Raw genomic sequence first — 22,931 nt, forward strand, 5'->3', positions numbered from 1 at the left:
CTGTCAATGACCAATAGAAAGTTCGTCCATTGTTCTACTGCGTCACACATTTTCATTATTTATTGTCATTTTTGGGTCTAAACTGGGCCAATTCTGTGAGCTGTTTTGCTTTTTCTGTGGACCAGATGTTCCAGGCAGGTTCCATCATCGGACACAGACGGAGACAGGTCACGTGACAACAGTCAGCCTTTAGTTCTTTATTACAGGAGGATCTGGTTTATATACAGACACGAATCTGCAAAATACTAAAAAGTCTATGAACCCAAAGTACTAAAAAGTCTACATCTTGCAGCATCTGGACTCCCCGGGAACCTACGCGAGGATCCTGTTCGTGGACTTCAGCTCTGCGTTCAACACCATCCGCCCCGCTCTGCTACAGGACAAGCTGTCCCAGCTTAGTGTGCCTGACTCCCTCTGCAGGTGGATCACTCACTTCCTGACGGATCGGAGGCAGTATGTGCGGCTGGGGAAGACTGTCTCGGACTCTGTCACCATCAGCACCGGATCACCCCAGGGCTGAGTACTTTCCCCCCTCCTCTCTCTCCCTGTACACAACTGCTGCACCTCAAGCCACCAGTCTGTCAACTGATCAAGTTTGCGGATGACACCACCCTCATCGGGCTCATCTCCAATGGAGACGAGACTGCCTACAGGAGGGAGGTGGCTCGACTGGTGTCCTGGTGCGGACACAACAACCTGCAGCTGAACGCTCAGAAGACAGTGGAGATGATTGTGGACTTCAGGAAAGTCACAGCCCCTTTGCCCCCCCTTGCCCTCATGGACTCCCCCATCACCATCGCGGACTCCTTCCGCTTCCTGGGCACCACCATCACCCGGGACCTTAAGTGGGAGCCAACATCAGCTCCCTCATCAAGAAGGCCCAGCAAAGGATGTTCTTCCTACGGAAGCTGAGGAAGCTCAAACTGCCTCCCAGGATGTTGGCGCAGTTTTATACGGCCATCATGGAGTCCATCCTCCCCTCCTCCGTCCTCACCTCCTCCGTCCTCCCCTCCTCCGTCCTCCCCTCCTCCGACCTCACCTCCTCCGTCCTCACCTCCTCCGTCCTCCCCTCCTCTATCCTCCGCCTCCATCCTCACCCCCTCCATCCCATGTGGTATGCTGTGCCACTGTCAGGGACGACTGAGGCCGAGAAGGTGATGGGCTGCAGGCTTCCATCCATCCAGGACCTGTATATCTCCAGGACCCGGAGGCGTGCAGGTCGGATCACGGCCGACCCTTCCCACCCTGGTCACGGACTGTTTTCCCCCCTCCCCTCAGGCAGGAGACTACGGTCCATTCGGACCAAAACCTCCCGCTACATGAACAGCTTCTTCCCCTCTGCCATCAGGCTGCTGAACACCAAGTGACTTATCACTTAAGCACCATGAACAGCAGCCAGTCGGACTCACGAACAATACATTACTCCTGCACGGACCTGCACTATCCTTACTATTTTTATATATATACACTACTGTATATCGTATTTTTGTGTGTGTTTCTGTGCTCTGTGCCTCTCCTCTCCTCTCCTCTCCTCTCCCTCCTCTCCCCCTCCCTCTCCTTCTCCTCTCCTCTCCTCTCCCTCCTTCACTTCTACCTCTCCTCTCCTCTACCCCTCTCCTCTCCTACCTATTCTATCCTCTACCTGTCCTCCCCCTCTCCTCCCTCTCTACCCAGCCGCCCTCAGCAGGAGGGTCCCCCTTCATGAGCCTGGTCCTGCTCAAGGTTTCTTCCTGTTAAAGGGGAGTTTTTTCCTTGCCACTGTTGCTTGTCTGGGGTCAGGCCCTGGGATTCTGGAAAGCGCCTTGAAACAATTTTCATTGTATATGTTGGCGCAGCCATCATAAAGAGCTGGATAACCGGGTACACATAGTAAGAGACGGCACAATCGTGGTCTTTGTTTGACTGGGGAGGAACTGGCTCAAAGGAAAGCCATCAGTCATTTATTATGATTTGCTTCACCTGATGCACTGGTGTCAGCATGAGGGCACATTCAAGAACAGTAGCAGGCATTCTGCAACAGTTTAACACCCCCACTTGATCTGATACTGACAGCAAGATCTACAGTAACATGACATACATTTCACTTCCTCCCAAACATAAAAAACACAAACTTATCCATCCTGACCCTTGTTACAGGTTTAGTTAATACATCTGCCACCATGTCAACAGTTGGGCAATATTCAATGCAGATTTTCCCATCACTGAGAGCAGACCGAACAAAATGATATTTGATGTCCACATGTTTACATCTCTGGCGCAATACCGGATTTTTCGACAAAGCAATAGCACCCTGATTGTCCTCCAAAACTGTCCCTGGTGCATATTCACTGTCACAGTCCATTGCATTTACCAGCTGTACGAGATACATGCTGTCCTGAGTTGTTGCTGCCAGGGCCATGTGCTCTGCCTCACATGTGGCTAAAGCAACTGGGGGCTGTTTCCCTGACTTCCAGGAAATAACAGGCCCTGTCTCAGACAAACTAAAACAGTACCCAGTTGTACTTTTCCTGTCATTCTGGTCTTCTGCCCAATCTGCATCACTATATGCCACAAGTTTAAGATTTACATCACTTCTTTTGAAACACAATTCCTGATTTACAGTTCCCTTCAAATATCTCAACACATGTTTTGCTGTTACCCAATGTTGTTCTTTTGGTCCAGACAGGTATTGTGACAGTTTGCTTACAATCCAACTTAGATCTGGTCTTGTACATATCATGACAAAGCAAACTGCCAACAACCTCACGATATTTCTTTTGATCAACAGGTTGACCCTCGTTGTCAAATTTCAGTTTGTTTTCACATGGAGTAAATCTAAGTTCACAGTTGATCATTTCAAACCTCTCCAAAATCTTTGTAATGTACCTTTTTTGACTCATCTTTATTTCACCTCCTCTTTGCACAAAATCAATACCCCAGAAATGTTTGAGTTCACCAAGATCTTTCATTCTAAATTTTGCTGCCAACATTTCTTTTACATTTTTCACAGTTTGATTGTCATTAGCAGCAATGATAAGGTCATCAACCCAGATGAACAATATAACCCTCTCACTTGCAGTCTGTCTACTATAAACACAATGGTCAGCCGGGTTTGGACTGTAACCATTTTCACATCGAAAATCATGAAGCATTTTGTTCCAATTTCGTCCCGACTGCTTCAGACCATACAATGATCTACTAAGTTTCCAGACTAGTTTCTCACCCATCTCTGACTTAACTTCAAGCCCATCAGGCTGCTCCATGTACACTTCCCAATCAATAGGAGCATGCAGGTGTGCAGTCTTAACATCCATCTGGTGCAATTCTAAGCCATGCTGCACTGCGAGCTGCATCAGACTGCGCACAGATGTCATACTAGCAGTTGGAGAAAAGCTTTCATTATAATCAACCCCTGCAACTCGACTATAACCCTTTGCTACATACCTGGCTTTGTATGTTTTTGTCTCATCCGGATTTTCTTTTACAGTGTAAACCCATCTTCCCCCCACTGCATGTTTACCTTCTGGCAACGTGGTTAGGGTAAATGTCTCATTTTCTTTCAGAGAGTCTATTTCATCTTTCATAGCTTTAACCCACAAATTTGATTTCGGTGAGCTCATGGCTTCCTGCAAAGTTCGAGGTGCATCTGACATAACCTGGTAACAATAGTCAACAGTTAAGCCTTGACCATCATCATCATCATCAACACATTTTATCTTGCATTCATAATCATTATAGTACTTAGGTGGTCTCCTCTCCCTCTTTGGATATCGGGCATTTTTAACACTCTCACCCTCACCTGTAGTGGTGTCTGTGTCACAAATCTCAGCTTTAATTTCCTGTGTGATTGGTGTCACTACATCATTTTTTGGAAAAGTGGTTTCACCCCTCGCGCTGTGCAGGATGTATTCAGTCTCCTGGTCTGTCCGAGTCTGACACTCATTCACACATTTGCTGATAAACTTTACCAACCTGTTTTTGAGCACTCTCCCTGTTTCAGGGTAGAAGATTAGATATGCCGGACTATTCTTGTGAGTCAAGCTTCCTTTTGTTATATTTGTGTACATAACATACCGACCCAAAACATTTCATTCTTGTCAGATCAGGCACTTTCCCAGTCAGCATGTAGTATGGAGTCTGTCCTGTCCGCTTGTTGTAGCATCTACTGCGGACAGCTGCAGCAGTCTGAACTGCATATGTCCAGAGTTCTTTTGGCAGGTTACTCTCAATCAACATACATCTTGGCTCAAAGGAAAGCCATCAGTCATTTATTATGATTTGCTTCACCTGGTGCACTGGTGTCAGCATGAGGGCACATTCAAGAACAGTAGCAGGCATTCTGCAACAGTTTAACAGTATAAGACGCTATAGAAATAAAGATTGATTTGATTTGATTTGTTTCCCTCTTCAATTATTTCTATGATCCAAGTCCTCAAAGATCACTGCTGTATTTAAAATAGATGAAAGAAATGACACCCACTCCTGCATTTCTTTCACAGTGGTTCCACAACATAGAACAATAAACCACTGTGAGAAAACGTGCAACATGAACCCAAAATCCTGTTGGTGTCCTGTGATCCTGTGTGGATTTAGTTATTTAGTTTATTGTCTTAAATTGGTCCGGCTGAGAGATGCTAACTTGCCCACGATTAGATGTTGTTTGACAGGTAATATCAAAATATCCAGCTGTAACCTGGACTGTTGAACAGCTCTAATAACTCTAAGAGCTTTTCACCTGTCACAAAATAGTTTTAAAATGTTGTTAATACCTGTTAAGACTCTCTAACAACGTTAACAGCATAATACTTGTCTGAACAGAATACTTTTACAACCCAATCAACAGCTTCATGGCGTATATATTACTGCCATAAAAGCATTCTGGGAGGGTTCAAACTTCTTTTAGGATCAGTAGCAAAGAGCAAAAAAATAAACTAAACTTCACTTAGAAAGACTATTCAACTATAACTAAAGCCAGACTATAAGAATGTTAAATAAGCCCTATTCATTTATAATGTATAATGATGTTTTGTGCTAAAACTAAATATGAAGTCTCGTTGAATCAAATCTTGATTTTATCTCCAAACACAACTGTCATTCTTTTCAATAATGCTCTTCGTTTCCACTCACCTTGTCGGTCTTCAGTCTTCCTGCTTAGTCTGAAAGGAATACTTTGAAAAACTGGTTTGTTGGGTTCCCAGTTTCTGGAACGTTGTTGCTGGTGTCTACCTGCAGGGGGCGTGGAGGAGCCGCTCATCAGCCACAGCTGGCCCCGCAGACACACGCACCTGCGGTCTCTCTTCAATCTCCCGTTCGATTTAAGGACAGAACTCCCGTCTGCCAGCGGCGGAGGGTTTTCGTCGCCAAACCCTGACTTCTGTGGCTTGACTATTTTTGAGAGTTTTCCTTGTTTTGGGCTCAGGTCTCTCCGCCTCTCTGTGAACGCGGACCGAACTGTTTTTGTTCACTTTAAAATAAAGACGCTTTTCGGACACCATTCTCCGCCATTATTCAACCTGGTTAACTAAATAAGATTTATGATGCTTGACAGATTTGAAAGACTTGTAAAAGCAGCATATTTCTGCAGCCCTGGAGTCCAGGAGGAGCAGCAGAGGTCAGAATGTGTCGGAGCGCGTTTAACTATTGTCTGCAGTTCCACGCGTGTCCACCGGGTGGCGGTAAAGCACCACATGATATTTCTCCTTTTTGGAACTTCTTCAGCTGCGTTGAGCTTTAAATCTTCACCTGTCGCTCCCTTTAAGCTCTAAACTTTGCGGTTCGATGTGTAGTTTGTTGGTTTAAATATTTCTGATGAATTCTGATGAAAATGACTGAAACTGTCAATGACCAATAGAAAGTTCGTCCATTGTTCTACTGCGTCACACATTTTCATTTTTTTTTGTCATTTTTGGATCTAAACTGGGCCAGTTCTGTGAGCTGTTTTGCTTTTTCTGTGGACCAGATGTTCCAGGCAGGTTCCATCATCGGACACAGACGGAGACAGGTCACGTGACAACAGTCAGCCTTTAGTTCTTTATTACAGGAGGATCTGGTTTATATGCAGACACGAATCTGCAAAATACTAAAAAGATATGAACCCAAAGTACTAAAAAGTCTACATCCACGCACATGCGTGTATTAAGTGTTTATACACACGTGTGCGCGTACGTGCACACTGTATATTCATCTAATAACTGTTAGTTTCTAAAACACCACAGTAGAGTCACTGAGGCACGGCTTCACCTCCTTTACACCGAGGTTTCCCTGAGCAGGTGTGATGAACTGTTGCAGAAGGAAAAGCATGGAACACGTTAATAACCGGACACAACAACACACTCAGGTTTATTGTCTGACGGCATCAGTGTCTCTGGTTGCATCTGTCTGAGGAGCATTGTGAAACCAGGAGCAGTGTAAATGAGGGGGGGGGGGGGGGCAGTGAGTGGATGCTGCATTCATCAAACACACAATAGTCAGAAGAGAAGAAGGAAGAACAGAAGCCCGTGTTCCTCAGTGTTGGTGTGGAGACGCCTGTTTGGAGGAGCAGGAAGCAGGCTGGACTCTTCAGCTGGCTTTAATGCCACTTCTCTTCTGAGAACCTCCCAGCAGCTTTCTCTCCACCATCTTTTTACGCTGAAGCTTTTTGATCATTTCAGGTCAGATGTTCTTGGACTGAGGTTAAAAATGTTTGTTCTTGTGCTCGGAGCGAACCGACGATCCTCTAAAGTCAGGCATCCTAAAGTGGATGTTTTCTGAGGCCTGGAGGCTTAAAGTGGCGCTTTTACCCACTTGTCCTCGTTCTGTTGGAAACTTGATCCACAAACCTTTTCTGGAGCTTCATGTTCTGCTTTTTTGAAGGAATGAAATGGTTTCATCAGCGCTGCCGGGGGCTGAGCAGGCTTCATAAATCTGAAGCTCTGAGATCCTTTAAAGATCTCCTGGAATCAGCAGATGGGGGTTTGATCCAAAACTGTAAGAATCAGTCAAGCTATCAAATCTTGACTCAGTCCAAGCGTGAACCAGTCCATCCAGAGCTGATTATGGCTCAGCCAGGAGGAAAGCACGGCCTGGGGGGGTTCATATGGAGCAGGCACACTCTGGCTCTATTGCTACTGAAAAAGCCCTTCAGCACAGCAGCCTGAAATACAGTTCTGGAGAACACCTGTTCCCAACAGAACCTGTTTAAAACGGGACCAGTAAAGATGCCCGGCGTGACCACGACCACGGGGAGAGAGGGGGGGGGGGCAGAGACAGGCGGTAACGCTGCTGCCCACCGATTCACCTGGAAACAACAAAAACCCCAGCAGCTTGGACCCAATATGGCAGCGTGTTCCTCAAAAACGCTCCTCAAACTCTCCCCACAGCTTCATTGGTAAACAGGATTTGGTTTTTTTGTCCGTGCTAAATGGAAAGTGTTTGTCCTTTGGTGGTCCAACAGGACCACGATTTGGATGGATGGATGATTTGATGTTATTGAGAATAAAAACAGCTGAAAATGGAAGCGGAGATGTTTCAGAGCACCAGAGTTCAGAAAGAGTTTCTAATCAAACACCGCCTGTTGGGAATGATGAATGGATGCATTTTTATTTAATTTAGACTAATTTAGACTAATTTTAACATCCTTTATGCCAGTTCCATAGAGCGTGCGGGCACACACACACTAGCAAAGATGATATCCAAACAGCCAAATAAATGGGAGTCAAAAGAAATCATTTAAAGCTCATATGTCAGAGTCAAGGTCGAGGGTTTTCTATGGCCCCCGGGATGATATTGATTTATTATTAGAACCGGCCCGCAGGCCGCAGATGTTTTACACAGGCCAATACTACATTTCCCACAATGCAACGGTGACAGTCTCAGCGGGAGGTGGCTTCATTTCATTATTTCTCAGTAGTCATTAGCATAACAGCAAAAGTTAACGTTCAGATCCCCATAAAATGGCAAAAGGGAAGGTGGACACTGAGAACCGGGGGTTCAAACAAGGTGGGAGTGGGAGCACATGTTCACGGAGGCAGCTGGGAAACCTGGGTGTCTTCTGAGTGGAGAAAGGGTGGCGGTAATGAAAGAATATCATCTGAGACGCCATCATGAAGCTAAACACAGCCGATCTGTCTCTGAGCTTTGTCCTCCACACGCTTTTTGGTGGCCTCCAGCTCCCTCTGGAAAAACTCTGACGCGGCAAATTGTTCAAAGGGCATTCTGGGGTCAGAGAGTCCCTCAGCAGCATCAGTCTGATGCACCTTCCTTGAGCAGTAGAAGTAGCGAACAGGACCCTGCTGATAGAAAAAGTGGATGGAAGATCCACCCGTCCCATACGGAGACTTGGGCTGTCCACAGGCCAGACAGGGTTTCGTCTGTCTCATCTTCTGCTCTGGTCGCTGCTGCTGCTGCTCCATCTCTAGAATGCCCTGCACAATTTTTTCAATGGAATCCTGCGTCAGAGGCGTGGGCAGGGCGGCTGTGGGAGGAGTGACAACAGCCGTCTCCATGGTGACTACAGGAACGCTGGTTGTTTTGCTCCCCTCTGTCAAGGAGTACCACAGCTGTTGAGTCTCCAGGAGCTTCTCTGGGCTGGTGTTCAGAGAAGAACTGGTGTTCAACAGCTTTGCCAGATGCTTCACATAGCGGGATATGTGAAACCTGGTTGTGGGGCGGAGCAAGCTGTTCGGATCGGCCGCAGACCGATGGACCGTGTCTGCGTAGTCTGGATCCACAAGCCTCAGGATGTCCTTGTCCCCATGATGATACTGCAGCAAACTATCAATAGCGTCTTTCATGGGAAGAGTCCAGCGTGTGTGGTCCAAGACAAACACTCCACCACCAGTCTTCATGGGTCCAGTGCGGGCGCTCCTCGGCGAGGACTTCAGCGGCAGGGGCAAAGCTCCAGAGACGTCTGGAACACAAACAAAGCAATAATGCATCCTTAGTAACTCATATTATCGCCATATGGGCTATTGAGAAAACACATTAATATCCATCCCTTAATAACAGAAAGTGTAATATTTAACACATCAAAAGATTGAGATACACTGACCACAACCTAACTAAATCTATTTATTTTCAATCATTCGAAGGCCTTAATTCCAACATGCCGCTCTGAAAAACCCGATTATGGTTGACCCGCCCACTGATCTTTCAGGATCCTGGTCATCCTCTGCTGGAATCTCCTTTACACGTCCAGCAGCAGAGAGATGGAAGCTGACAGGTGGCGCAGGGGGAAGCGACGGCACAGCAGTCGCTGTTGCCCCGCTGGAGGAAGGTGTTGCCCCAGGAGCATCGTCTGGAGCGGGAGGGGGCACAAGAGCCGAAGGCCGATCCCTCTTCTGCATTTTGTGTTTGTCCCAGTCCAGAGGGAGCGGAGGGCAGCCCGGTTCTCTGGACTCCAGCCCAAACCTTTCTCCAGTGTCTCTGTCAGAGAGGCGGACGCAGGGCACTTGTCTTGTCCCGTCACTGCCATGGAAGCAGAGTTCAACTCCCACATTGAGGCAGGGTCAAAGACAGCAGGGAGGACGGCGCCGGGCTTCTTCATGTCTACCGGTCGCTGAAAGTTCCACCGCACAACGCCGGTCATGGCCTGGGCCTGGAACAGTTCAGGGGAGACCTGCGTACCCGTGACCCACTGGGCCTGCTGGAAATGGTAGCCCTCCTGCTGAGATGTACCACGGACAGGGATCCAGACGGGGACTTTGGCACCTTCGCCCGCTACGTGGTTTAGCTGAAGGGTCCCTCCGTCCCTGTCCATTATCCCCTCAGACAGTTGTGGGTCACTGAGGCAACCACGGAGGATGTGACCCTCTGAACGCGCCACGTCTTCAGCATGGATGGCTTGAAGAGTGGGACATGGTTAGGGTCCGTGGCCAGGTGAAAGTGCTGCAAACTCTCTCCACTCTCTCCAGCCGCTCGCTGGGTTGTGGAATTTTAGTTCTGCAGTGCTCTCGGACGTGCCGTTTGGTGGGGTTGCTGGACGGATTCCGCAGAACTCGTAGGCATCACGGAGCCTCTTCAGGTCTTCCTGATCGAAGAATTGTAACATTAAATATCAAATTTCTTCAAAGACAATGACTTGCAGAGAGCATTTTTCAGTTTGAATGACGGCAAACAAAGAAGATGGCTGATCTCACCTGTCCATCCAGTGGTAGCCGGCCTTTCCCACCCCAGCGTGGCTGTACCTCTGGGCCATTCCTTGCTACATCGGATGCAGGGACCTTTCTGTCTCAGCCTGAACCATCACCCAGGACACAATGAGCCAGTTCTCATTCATCACTGCCAAACTGGACATGGCTCCAGATGCCAGTGTCACCTTCCTCGCCATCTTCCTCGTGTGGTCCGACCTGAAAACCTGCCCCAACGTGCCCTGGAGGAGCTTGGTCAGAGACGGCTGTTGACGCTTGAACTCATCCAGCAGGCAGTCAGTCAGGTAGAATCCGGACACAGACACCCCACCCCAACCTTCTTGGTCCTCGTATGGCCCGAAAGCACGTGGCCGATCTTCCATCCTCACGTACTGGCCGATGGTTCTCTGTCCGTACGCCCCAGCCTCGGCCTCCCTGACGTTCTGGACAGCGTGCAGATATGCCAGGTGAGCTCGTTCATACTTGAGGTGCATGAGCTCATTCACCTGGTTCGCCATATCGGTCGGTGACTTGCCAGAACGCCGCAGTTCATCCATTACCGACTTGCACGCAGCCTTCTTGGAAGTCAGGAATGCAGGCAAAAGGTTAGTAAAGCGCACGGGCAGCTTCTCCACCCATGGAGGGTTGTCAGGACCAGTTCCTGCGACAGGCCTTGCAGCAGAGTCGCGAGGAAAAGATCAAATACTGGCCACGGACGCTGACGATCACTGGAGGTCTGCCCACGCCTGCAGAGACCACCTGAGGACGAGGACAGCTATGGAGGCACGGCAGGATGTCATTGTTCCTCAACCTGACCGTGATGTGGCTCTCTGGCTTCCAAATGAAAAATGGATGGAGCTGAAAAAAGTTGGGGGACGGGAGCTCAGCCACCATGTCCAGTAGCTCCGGCTGAGGAGGAAGACGCCAAAGAGAAATTGCGTTCCCAGGGTTATGCACTGGTCGGGACCCAGGCCACAACCCAAGTTGTTGAAGCTCCGTCCTCATCCACAGCTTTTGATGTTGTGAGCAGATCCACTTGCTCATGTCGTGGTCAGGGACAGGCATGGGAACAGGAGCTATGGGAACTAGGATAAAGTAAAGAAGACAGTTGAACAACATAAAGTTATCATTACTGAGAGACAATTTCAGTGCCCCCGCCCTCACATGATATAAACACACGATACAAGGAAACACACACGCGCCTCGGACACTTGGTTTCATTCCAGAGCTCACACCTCAGATTTTTTCCATGTCAGTGACAAAGAATCGTGTCAATTTGAATTACCCCGGGACACTTTATTATTGTTCAACACCCCACGGAATGGGGGAAATGTACATGGTTTAACATCCCACTCTTTTGGTCTTGGGTAGAGTCCGTCAAAGGAGGCACTCTGCCGTCAGAGGTCTGTGCCGTGCAAGAGTCAGGTCCTGAAAACAAGTGCAGACTTGCTATTAAGAAATTACAGTCACTTCACCTGATGACAACATGGAAAGAACAGTCAGCTGGACATTACAGAGACATCAGGTTGTTCATCAGCCCTAAATAAAAGAAAAGGAAACATCCCTGAAGTTGAGTGGGGCTCCTCTACCTTTGTGAGACCCTCTGTCTCTGTCACCAGGAAGGCCAGCTGTGGGGGGAGGGGCACAGGTCTCTTCCTCTTCACACCTGGTGAAGCTGGAACAGCTGCAGGTACGGTCATTTTCAAAAATGAAATGACTTTATTTAAGGCAGCTGCAGTTAGCAGAACACTTGATTGGATGAACAGAATTACAATGTTTTTACCATCAACTAGTGATGCCTGTAGCTCAGCGGTATCTCCAGGTGGGGCTTTGGAGCGTGTGGCAGATGGAACTAAAAGACAACATTAGTTTAGTCAGTTCAGATTCAATGAGTTGTGATTAGTTATTAGTAGAAATTCAAGCAGCCTTATCGTTACTCCTCCTGCTTTTTAGAATTTTACATCATTCAAATGAAAACAGTATAATGGTCTCATTCACACCAATTGAAATGACAATGTTAATCAGCGCTCTCGAGGCCGAGCAGGAGGAGCATTGTGACTCGGTCAACAAACATGCATTCGCGTGTTCGTACCCCGTGCATCGAAACTGTTTTTCAACGAAGCATGCAAAGAGAACAAAAACAAACACTTACCCTCCTCCTCATAGTCAATATCAGTTCATCATTGCACGGATCAATTCATAGTCCTCACCACGGTTATTATCACACCAACATATGAAGAGTAATATTACAGGAACTCCGCTGGAACATCAAGAACACAAAAATAATAAGATAAGTTTCAGATTTGGAGAGGAATTCTTCATGGAAAGGAACGGAACTCCAGCTCTGAAACCTATTTTTCAGAAACCTGTCTTTGCTCCTGGTGGCACTCTCGGCAGGGCGGCTGCTGCTACTGGCATAGCATCTGCACACAGATGAAAAGAAAAACACAGAAATCAGATACGGCATGGACTTTGTTTGTCTGACATGAAATAAATGTGGTAACGGTGTTTTACAGCTCTGGACTTGCAGATCAGAGTTATGGATGCTCAGCATCTCCCTTTCCATCTCCACGTCCTCCTCCATGGCTGTGTTAAAGACAAAAATACCGGCTACAGGTTATTAGTAGAAAAGAAAAAAACCTTTTCCAAAGTTGAACTTGTCACATGAAGGAATGAGCATACCCAGGGGCTCAGCTGGGGCCTTCATGGGATGCTCAGCAGGTGTGGAAGATGTGGTGGGCTGCTGCCTCTTCAGCAGGTTCTGCTGCAACCTGGACATTCGTGTGCCTGGAACGCAGCGCCTGCCTATGACAAAATCAGCATAGCCATCACCTCTGCTGTCCCAGATCTCCTTCCACCTGCTCTTGGCTCGGGCACCAAATCCAACCAGCTGGTCGTCTTCAGATGAGGCAGTCACTCCATCCCCTCTTCCGGCCTCATAAGTGAGGAGAGCCTGGATTTCTTGGAAACTGAGGGCATAACTCACAAATGACTGGAGGCTGTCCTTACTGTGGCTGTCAGCCATACAGAGACCTGCTGCCTCCTCGCTCTGCACGTTCTTGATCAGATACACGGTGGATCCTACGTCATTCTGCAAAAGCCATCTGAATGACTTTATATTTACCAAACTGCAGGACATAGTCTCCCTGCACCTCCATCTTATCTGAGGGATCCCCCCCTCTTTGTCGGATGACGGCCAAAGCGTTCTGCCGTACGAGGTCCTCCCTCATGGCCGCAGACTTGTCCTGAGGAGTGGAACTCACCCGTTTGGCTTCATCAGATGGCTCCTGGAGGAGAAACCCAAGAGGCCCCTTGCGGAACACGACCCGAAGTTTCCCAGGGAAAAAGGCGAATTGCTTCTGCATGTTGAGCTGACATAAAGGAAAAATGTCTATTAATTTTCTCATTTTTATTAGACACTGATAAAACAGTTCCACCCATTTTTCAAATCACACCTGATAAATGTGATCAAAGGAATCTTAGGCCAGTAAAAGATAAGTGTGGTACCATGTGTAAAGCTCTGTGTGTGTGTGCGTGTGTGTGCGTGTGTGTGTGTGTGTTTGTGTGTGTGTGTCTGTGTGTGTGTGTCTGTGTTTGTGAGTGTGCGCACACATGCAATTATCATGTAGGTGTGAAAGTGTAAGATCAAGGTTGTTGGGGTGTCGATTCAGGAGTTCAGAAGGTCAGTACCTGGTGTGGCTAGTGAGGAAAAGACTGGAAAGTGATGGTGTGTGTGTGTGTGTGTAGGTGGTGTGCGTCTGTGTGTGTGTGTGAGAGAGAACATGGTGGGGGGGGGCAGGAGGACAGTATCCCCTCTCAAAGGCATTGGAAACAAAAACACACATTTGATGTAATAAAATGTAATACTACCACTACTAATATTACTACTAATAATAATTATAGTAATAATAATAATAATACCAAGATTTCAGTGCCACGACAAGTAAATCGGTTACTTGAATATAAAATATGAACAAGTTCTTTCATCACTATCGTGTAATTTAATTTATGAAAAACTAGCTTGACAAAATATGAGTATATTGTAGCATGACAAATACAGTACATTATAATTTAGGGCCAATTATAACACGTTCCTTGCTAATTTAGGACAAAATTGACCACAGACTATGCACAATTACGAAAAGTTTCCTCATTAATTTAGTAGGAAATCAAGCCCAAACTTACCTTCAGCGAAGTTTACCAAAGAATGAACCAAGAATGGCCGATCCTCCGGAGAGGAGCCGCTCTTCATAGAAACGGCAGAACAGCGCCACGGGATGATAGCGGCCGGAAATATATTGCGTCCGTAGTGGTTTAGCACGACCATTGAAAATGAATGGGAAACGGTTTAGGGCCGTTTAGCTCCCGGCCATGGCACATTGCTTTTAAGTTGATTTCATTTATCGGAGTTGAATCTTGTTTGATTTTTTTGAAGGCGTTTCACCTCTCATCCAAGAGCCGTTCTAGGAAGATTTGATGATATGGCGCTCATAGGCTATATAGCCTTTTCTTTTTGGGGGGAATGGATTGGAGGCTGCTCCAACATTGAGGTTTGGACTGTGACAAAGCAAAATGGACAACCTCCACCGGAATAAGTGTTTCAAGAAAATAAGTTTGAGTGTATTAACTTCAAAAGGCCATTTTCTTGCACCTGCTCTCGCTTACGGCCATACCACCCTGAGAACGCCCGATCTCGTCCGATCTCGGAAGCTAAGCAGGGTCGGGCCTGGTTAGTACTTGGATGGGAGACCGCCTGGGAATACCAGGTGCTGTAAGCTTTTTGCACTCTTCCACTGGGTCAGCAGAGGCCGCCAGTGTTCCTGATAATTATCCAGCCAGATGTAATTCACTTCTTAAGTACTTCTAACATTGAGATTTAATGTTGCACTATTGTACATCGTTTGAGATTTAATATTTTATGAGTATGTGTGTGTGTGTGCTAATGCTAACATCGCTAGCACGGCGATTATTTTTGGAGAAATAAGTGAGGGATGTAGATGGGACACTTAATGTGGAATTAATCCACACGAAACCTTTGGCTACGCGGTCAAAGCATCTCAGATTGTTGCTCATAAAATGAGCATTTTGTCACGGTTCCTGGTGGGTTCACTTTCTCTTCAGTTCTCGGCAGCATTTAAAGGGATATTTCAAATTAAAATGAGCACTTTTCATAATTCTGCGGTACAATGGCTGTGGAGCAAGAACCTTATTAGGGTTCCATATTTCCCACGATTGAGAGGTTTTGTGGTCCTCAGACCTTTCCCTGTGCTGTTCCCAGGTACGACCCGAGCACGCTGACGTCTGGATTCTGTGAACTGTTCCTCCATCATCCCAGTGCTGTTGGATAGACTCCCCCCCCCCCCATTGCAAGTGGAATCTTTGTGAAACGCCTCACTTCGGTCAGCATCCCAGAGAGTGCGGCTCAACCATGTATTGTCTACAGTGGCTACTTCCTGTGCTGCTCATCCCCAAGCCGCTCAACCCAGCGCGCTGTGGTTCAACCACTCCATGTTCATGGGCTTCTACCTGCTGAGCTTCCTGCTGGAGAGGAAGCCCTGCACCATCTGTGCCTTGGTCTTCCTGGCTGCCCTCTTCCTCCTCTGCTATAGTTGCTGGGGCAACTGCTTCCTCTACCACTGCCAAGATGCTGCCCTCCCAGACGCAGCCCACAACCCAGTGATCGTCGGGACTTAGAGGCGGTTCAGATGAACGATCGTGGCGAGGGGGGGGGGTTACGGCGTCTGGCAGGACTCGGCCGTGCTGTGGACGCTGGCTGGACGGAGGAAACGACTGCACGGCGGATGCTTGGCCAAAGTTTAGAGTAGCAGAGCGGGTGTTGGGGTTAACGGGGGTGTTTTTCCATGCTGTCGAGTCTCTCGAATTTCATGTGGGAGAGGGACGATGTGTCCAGTGGTGTGTGACGACGGGGGAATGGGGTGCGTCCACCTGGGACGCACAGGATTGGGCTCATTCATTTACTGTGACTGCCACAAGTGCACCAAAATCTTCCCATTGCACCCCCCTACATGGTGGATTGGACCGAGCCAAAGGCCCGTCGCCACAGAATTTACAGTGTGGACATTTCCCAATGCTAGAAAGCGTCACGCTGCTGGAAGCCTGCTGGTCCTGGGAGACGCTCCGGTGGGATTAGTCCTGTCCATCTTTGGTCTCCCACGCGTGGAGGACACGGACTAATGACGGCTTTTGCTTCCAGCCGGTGCATCTGCTGATCACAGACCAGCGTGTTGTTGTGGATCCAGCAGTCCCATCAGTATCCGACCCCCTTGCTCCCGCCGGTAGAGAGGTCCTGAGGTGTGGCTGCGTGTGCAATAAGGATGGATTTCTTTGATGAGCGTGACGTGATGATGCACAAGGTTCCTGATCTGCATTCGTCCTCATCGTGCTGCTGTTCGAGGGCTTTGTTTAACGCCACGATGCTCGTTTTCCTTGTGTGTCATTGCTGCAAGTGCTGTCAGCTGTAGGACACAGGATGAAGTGATTCTACAGGTGTGTGTGTGGTGGGGGGGGGGGGGGGCTCCTGTCACAGTGTTATTTTTGCTCAAATCTACACTATAGTTTTGGTTTTAATTTAAATAAAGGTTTTCTTCTCAGCGTGTTTCACGGTGGTGTGAGCAGATCTCAGCAGGACACGAGATGAATCCTCTGAAGTTTGATCCGTGATTATAATCATAATTATAACCATAATTATTTATATAATACTATTCTGCTATTCAGGGGGGCTGTTTTAAACCACTAGATTGTTTACCTGGGGTTATTGGAACAAAAAAACAAGTCCTCTCTATGTTCTGCCCAGCTGTTTATATCGATTTAAACACTATATAACACATTCTTGAACAATCAAACGCGCACACACACCACGCACACACACAGCCTGTTCAGCGACTCCTGGCGAGCACTTTCACCGTGCAGCCGCTAGAGGGCGACAGCTGCCTGTAATGCCGCAGGAGCAGAGAAAGAAGAAGAACCTCTCAGTAGTACAGGTAGTACGTTTATCATCAGTCTTAATGGCGGTCACAACAACACGAATGAAGCTTTACATTTGCTGTAGCTGCAGGAAAAGGGCAGAAGGATCCTCGGGGTTAGGGCGAGTTTTAAAAAGCAATCGTCATTATGACGAGTGAATTCGTCCGAGCCGCAGAGATCCCCTATAGAACGGTGATCTCCGTCTCCTGGTTTATGTAGACAGCCTCCTCCACAGCAATGTGGAGCTGTTCCATCCTTTGGAAGGCCTGAAACCCCCTTTTACCTACAGGACGTCAAAGAAGGTTTAGTGTGTTTAAGTGCAAATTAAATGAGAAATTGCTCATGTTTGTACCAAAGGAGAGGACGGTCTCTCGAGCAGCGCTGCGGAGAGCTCCATCTGTCGCCCTGCACATCTCTGTGATGTGGTCCACGCTCTCCGTCGCCTGGAAACACACACACACACACACCTGAGAGACCTGTTCAGCAGTTGGTGTTGAACGTACATTTCTGAGCGTTTTCACTACCTTGAGACACTTTAGAGCCAAACAGGAGCCTTGTTGGGTTTGAATATCATCACTTTTCAAACTCTCAGTGTAATAAATAACAGCCTGAGAGGGAAGCACGGAGGTAGACTCGGTTAAATACCGTGTGTAACGCCCTTTTCTCTGACAATGCTGCCGGCTAAAAGGATTCAACAGGACTGGACCTCAATAAACACCTTGTTCCTGAAGGTTTGGACGCCGGCGGCTCTGCAGAGACACTTGCAGGCAGCTCTACTGACTTTGTGGTTGGCGTCCACCTGCAGGGCGGCGAGGGTCTGCAGCGTGCACCCCAGGGGCAGGAGTTCTGCCACCAGCTGGCCCCTAAGCTTGTTCAGGGTCCGCCTCCTTTTGGGGCTCCTCAGAGCTGAGAGGATGCGCTCTGAAACACACGCACACATTGGGTCAGCGCCTTCTGTTGCCGGGACTACCATTAGTAAAGACCCGCACCGCCCGGTCGAGACGTCCGAAATGTTAGACGACCTTCTTTGGAGAGGCGTGTGATGTGTGCGCCCAGGTCCTGGACGCCCCAGCGCCTCAGGTACGCCGACAGCTGGAAGAGCGTGACCCTGTCGGGGCAGCAGACGGGCCGGAGGTCCGGCCCGTGCGACACGGCGCCTGGAGCTGCCCCAGCAGCCGGGAGAACACTGCGGCACAATGGATACCACGTTCCACATCAGTTAAAGCAGCAGCAGCTTTATCGGCGGCGTTCCCACGTGCGCAGAGCACCTTTTTCCGCCTGGCCCGGCTGCTTGGCCTCCACCTTGTGCGTGAAACATTTCCTCAGCGTAGCGCAGAAGCTGTCAGCGTCACAGAGGAAGGGGGAGCTGCTGCTGCCGCTCACACAGGCCTCCCAGAACAGCAGGACCTCCCTGGTTCTCTGGACCTGCGGCAGGACTGAGGAAGATCACATTCAAAACCATTCCGTGTAAACGTGCGGATCAAAACGACTTGTACGAACTGTCAGTGGAAGAGATCTTGTTCTTCTCCAGCAGGAGGTGGCTGACGCGCTGCAGCGCTTCAGCCTGGAGAGAGAGTTCCTGCAGTAGCTCCTGTCTGCTGGGGCGGAAGCGGGTCGCCCTCATCCTCTGGGGAAAGATCACGGTGCAGCAGTTAGGATGGCGTCCAGGCCCAAGCTCCTCGCTCCCCTTGTCAGCACTACTGAACTCAAAACTGAAGACAAGCAATGACTTGCAGCTCTGTGATTGGGCGGAGGTGTTGCCCCGTCCCTCTCCGTGTTCATAGCAGCGTTAAAATGACAGCGAAAAGGTTGCAAAGGCTAAATAGACACCAATCCGTGTGTGCGAGGACCTTTCAGAGCGGTGAGGACTGAGCTTGCTGTACCTGTAGGAGGATGCAGCAAATGTCCAGGTGAATTTCAAGAGCCTGGTCCAGACCGTCGTCCCCCGACGTCAGCCATGCGCCGTCCAGCTCCAGGAAAGACCTGACGTCGTTTCACCAAAGAAAAAGAGGCGGTTACCCCGTGGTTTTATTGTCCGTTTGCTGTTCGGGTGCCTCAAACTCACCCGGGTTTTCTGAGGGTACCCAAACAGGAAGCGTCTTCGTCTGCGTTGATGTCATGTGACAGGAAGTCAAAGCTTCCCAGGACTTCTTCTAAACCAGAGTCTCCTGTGGCGAGGAGGGTCTCAACAGAGAAAGGTCGTTCTGGGGGAGAGCGCAAGTGTCAGGGCACATGTGGTGGTCAGAAACACCCGGAGATCCACTCGGGGTACCTTCAGAATAGTCGCCAGGTGCAAAAGGTTGTGCCGCAGAGCTCGTAGCTCCTGCTCGGAGCAGGGCTGGCTGGGAAGCAGGTTACTGAGCTCTGATATCTGGGCCCCGATCCTGAGGGCCCGGGCCCTGTGCTGGCCAACGCTGGTCTCCGGAGGGGCAGCAGGAGGCGAGGGCGAGGCTGCAGCAGGCTGAATAGTCACAGTGGGCAAGGCAGGGAAGGAATGTGGCTCAAATTCTGAGGAGTCCTGGACCAACGAAGGGAAGGGTCTCACAAGCTAACGGGGAGGTATGAGAATGTGTAGCCACGCTAATCTAAATGTATGGTGTATGTATTTATGTCATGCAGAAAAGTAAAGATTCCACACTGGTTTGACACCCCTGACCAAGACTGGAACAGTAGTGCTGACCTTCCCACCATGTCAATTACTTCAAAAGGTTGTTGTTGTTTTTTAAATGATCAAAGTTTTACATTGAGTCTGATTCTGGGTGCCAAAATCTCTGTGTAATATTTATAATGTGATCTGGTGACTAGAATAAAGAATCTGTATATTAGTGGCAGAAAAACACCGTTTTACTGCCCCCTGCTGGGAAGTTCTTAAAATGCACATTTTCACTATTAATTTATATCGATTTCTGACCCGTGTAACATCCGCATCTTGATCTGTATTATGTGTCCCGGGTCCCGGTTCTCCTGCCTGGTTCTTTCTGAGAACATCAGTGTGCTGGACCTGCATCACCAACATAATGGAAAACAGTGGCATTAATAACATATATGAGTTTGTTCTGCCCCTCCCTGGGCTGCCACCTTATCGTGGTGGAGGGGTTTGCGTGTCCCAATGATCCCAGGAGCTCCGTTGTCTGGGGCTATATGCCCCTGGTAGGGCCACCCATGGCAAACAGGTCCTAGGTGAGGGACCAGACAAAGCGTAGCCCAGGACCCCCTAATGATGCTAAACAACTTTGGTACCAAGTTTCCCTTGCCCGGATGCGGGTCACCGGGGCCCCCTCCTGGAGCCAGGCCTGGGGGTGGGGCACGTTGGCGAGCGCCTGGTGGCCGGACCTCTGCCCATGGAGTCCGGCCGGGCGCAGCCCGAAGAGGCAACATGGAACCCCCTTCCCGTGGGCTCACCACCTGCAGGAGGGGCCAAGGGGGTCGGGTGCATTGTGTTTTGGGTAGCAGCCGGAGGCAGGGACCTTGGCGGTCTGATTCCCGGCTGCACAAACTGGCTCTAGGGACATGGAATGTCACCTCTCTGGTGGGAAAGGAGCCTGAGTTGGTGCGCGAGGTTGAGAAGTTCCGACTAGATATAGTTGGCCTCACCTCGACGCACGGCAAGGGCTCTGGAACCAGTCTTCTTGAGAGGGGTTGGACTCTCTACCACTCTGGAGTTGCCGATGGCGAGAGGCGACGGCAGGGGTGGCAATTCTGGTTGCTCCCCAGCTCAGTGCCTGTGTATTGGAGTTTACCCCGGTGGATGAGAGGGTAGCCTCCCTTCGCCTTCGGGTGGGGGGACGGATCCTGACTGTTGTTTGTGCCTATGGTCCAAACAGCAGTTCAGCGTATCCACCCTTTTTGGAGTCCTTAGAGGGAGTGCTGGAGAGTGCCCCTTCTGGGGGCTCCCTCGTCCTCCTGGGTGACTTCAATGCTCACGTTGGCAATGACAGTGTGACCTGGAGAGGTGTGATTGGGAAGAACGGCCCCCCTGATCTGAACCCGAGTGGTGTTTTGTTATTGGACTTCTGTGCTCGTCTCAGATTGTCCATAACGAACACCTTGTTCAGACATAAAGGCGTCCACATGTGCACTTGGCACCAGGACGCCTTAGGCCGCAGATCGATGATCGACTTTGTGGTTGTGTCATCGGATTTGCGGCCGCATGTTCTGGACACTCGGGTGAAGAGAGGGGCGGAGCTGTCAACTGATCACCACCTGGTGGTGAGTTGGCTCCGATGGTGGGGAAGGATGCCGGACAGACCTGGCAGGCCCAAACGTGTTGTGAGGGTCTGCTGGGAACGCCTGGCAGAGTCCCCTGTCAGAAGAAGCTTCAACTCACGCCTCCGGGAGAGCTTTGACCATGTCCCGGGGGAGGCGGGGGACATTGAGTCCGAGTGGACCGTGTTCCGTGCCTCCATTGTTGAGGCAGCTGACCGGTGCTGTGGCCGCAAGGTGGTTGGTGCCTGTCGTGGCGGCAATGCCCGAACCCGCTGGTGGACACCAGCGGTGAGGGATGCCGTCAAGCTGAAGAAGGAGTCGTATCGGGCCTTACTGGCCTGTGGGACTCCTGAGGCAGCAGATGGGTACCGGCATGCCAAGCGGAGCGCAGCTACGGCGGTTGCCGAGGCAAAAACTCGGGCATGGGAAGAGTTCGGTGAGGCCATGGAGAACGACTTTCGGACGGCCTCGAAAAGGTTCTGGACCACCATCCGGCGTCTGAGGAGGGGAAGCAGTGCACTGTCAACACTGTGTATAGTGGTGATGGTGTGCTGCTGACCTCAACTCGGGATGTTGTGGATCGGTGGAAGGAATACTTCGAGGACCTCCTCAATCCCACCAACACGCCTTCCAGTGAGGAAGTAGGGCCTGGGGACCTGGAGATGGGCTCTCGTATCTCCGGGGCTGAAGTTGCCGAGGTAGTTAAAAAACTCCTCGGTGGCAAGGCCCCGGGGGTGGATGAGATCCGCCCAGAGTCCCTTAAGGCTCTGGATGTTGTAGGGCTGTCATGGTTGACTCGACTCTGCAACATCGCGTGGACATCGGGGGCAGTGCCGCTGGATTGGCAGACCGGGGTGGTAGTCCCTCTTTTTAAGAAGGGGGACCGGAGGGTGTGTTCCAACTATAGGGGGATCACACTCCTCAGCCTCCCTGGTAAGGTCTATTCAGGGGTACTGGAGAGAGGGTCCGCCGGATAGTCGAACCTCGGATTCAGGAGGAGCAATGTGGTTTTCGTCCTGGGCGTGGAACAGTGGACCAGCTCTACACCCTCAGCAGGGTCTTCGAGGGTGCATGGGAGTTTGCCCAACCAGTCCACATGTGTTTTGTGGACTTGGAGAAGGCATTCGACCGTGTCCCTCGGGGGTCCTGTGGGGGGTCCTCCGAGAGTATGGGTGTCGGGCCCGCTGATACGGGCTGTCCGCTCCCTGTACGATCGGTGTCAGAGTTTGGTCCGAATTGCTGGCAGTAAGTCGAACTCGTTTCCGGTGAGGTTGGCCTCCGCCAGGGCTGCCCTTTGTCACCGATTCTGTTCATAATTTTTATGGACAGAATTTCTAGGTGCAGTCATGGTGTTGAGGGATCTGGTTTGGTGACCTCAGGATCGCGTCTCTGCTTTTTGCGGATGATGTGGTCCTGTTGGCTTCATCGGCCCGTGACCTCCAACTATCACTGGATCGGTTCGCCGCCGCCTGTGAAGCGGCTGGGATGAGAATCAGCACCTCCAAATCCAAGGCCATGGTTCTCGACCGGAAAAAAGTGGAGTGCCTTCTCCGGGTAAAGGAGGAGATCCTGCCCCAAGTGGAGGAGTTTAAAGTCCTCGGGGTCTTGTTCACGAGTGGGGGAAGAATGGAGCGGGAGATCGACAGGCGGATCGGT

General features: G+C 49.8%; 4 protein-coding genes, 1 non-coding gene and 1 pseudogene across 31 annotated transcripts in view; 3 read left to right on the forward strand and 3 right to left on the reverse strand.

The window, feature by feature from the left end:
* Positions 1-22,931, forward strand: part of LOC130523562 (NACHT, LRR and PYD domains-containing protein 12-like) — a 669,815-nt gene that overhangs the window by 341,492 nt on the left and 305,392 nt on the right. The gene's annotated exons all lie outside the window — the stretch shown is intronic.
* LOC130523563 (NACHT, LRR and PYD domains-containing protein 12-like) overlaps positions 1-22,931 on the reverse strand; it is a 401,914-nt pseudogene that overhangs the window by 10,354 nt on the left and 368,629 nt on the right.
* The window catches only part of LOC130523574 (protein NLRC3-like), a 109,914-nt gene that overhangs the window by 2,488 nt on the left and 84,495 nt on the right, over positions 1-22,931 (reverse strand). The window lies entirely within an intron of this gene.
* LOC130525031 (5S ribosomal RNA) lies at positions 14,745-14,863 on the forward strand. Its single transcript, XR_008950313.1, has one exon. It is a non-coding gene; the product is annotated as a 5S ribosomal RNA (ribosomal RNA).
* Positions 15,229-16,696, forward strand: LOC130523609 (bladder cancer-associated protein-like). The gene is given in 2 exon segments (XM_057028979.1): positions 15,229-15,570; positions 15,573-16,696. Coding segments are annotated over 2 exon segments (264 nt in total). The 5' UTR covers positions 15,229-15,513; the 3' UTR covers positions 15,780-16,696.
* On the reverse strand, positions 17,082-19,933 carry LOC130523597 (RIPOR family member 3-like). 3 transcript variants are annotated; one of them, XM_057028962.1, is made up of 10 exons: positions 19,342-19,930; positions 19,135-19,273; positions 18,953-19,052; positions 18,570-18,696; positions 18,338-18,494; positions 18,092-18,255; positions 17,776-17,990; positions 17,594-17,677; positions 17,422-17,512; positions 17,082-17,352 (listed from the first exon to the last, which is right to left on the reverse strand). In XM_057028962.1, the coding sequence occupies exons 5-10, from the start codon at positions 18,385-18,387 to the stop codon at positions 17,252-17,254; spliced, it is 705 nt and encodes a 234-aa protein (XP_056884942.1). In that variant the 5' UTR covers positions 18,388-18,494; positions 18,570-18,696; positions 18,953-19,052; positions 19,135-19,273; positions 19,342-19,930; the 3' UTR covers positions 17,082-17,251. The 3 variants fall into 3 exon arrangements, with proteins under 3 accessions (XP_056884942.1, XP_056884941.1, XP_056884943.1); XM_057028961.1 differs by having other exon boundaries at positions 18,338-18,505; XM_057028963.1 differs by lacking the exon at positions 17,594-17,677 and having other exon boundaries at positions 17,788-17,990; positions 18,338-18,505; positions 19,342-19,933.

This window comes from Takifugu flavidus, chromosome 4 (genome assembly GCF_003711565.1).
Source record: "Takifugu flavidus isolate HTHZ2018 chromosome 4, ASM371156v2, whole genome shotgun sequence".
NCBI classification, from domain to species: Eukaryota; Metazoa; Chordata; class Actinopteri; order Tetraodontiformes; family Tetraodontidae; genus Takifugu; species Takifugu flavidus.

Coding starts and splice junctions, on each gene's coding strand:
- LOC130523597 (XM_057028962.1), bottom strand. CDS start 18,387: ATGTTTCACGCACAAGGTGGAGGCCAAGCAGCCGGGCCAGGCGGAAAA. Junction 17,991..18,091: donor CACACGCCTCTCCAAAGAAG/GTCGTCTAACAT, acceptor CGTGTGTTTCAG/AGCGCATCCTCTCAGCTCTG. Junction 17,513..17,593: donor TGGCTCTAAAGTGTCTCAAG/GTAGTGAAAACG, acceptor GTGTGTTTCCAG/GCGACGGAGAGCGTGGACCA.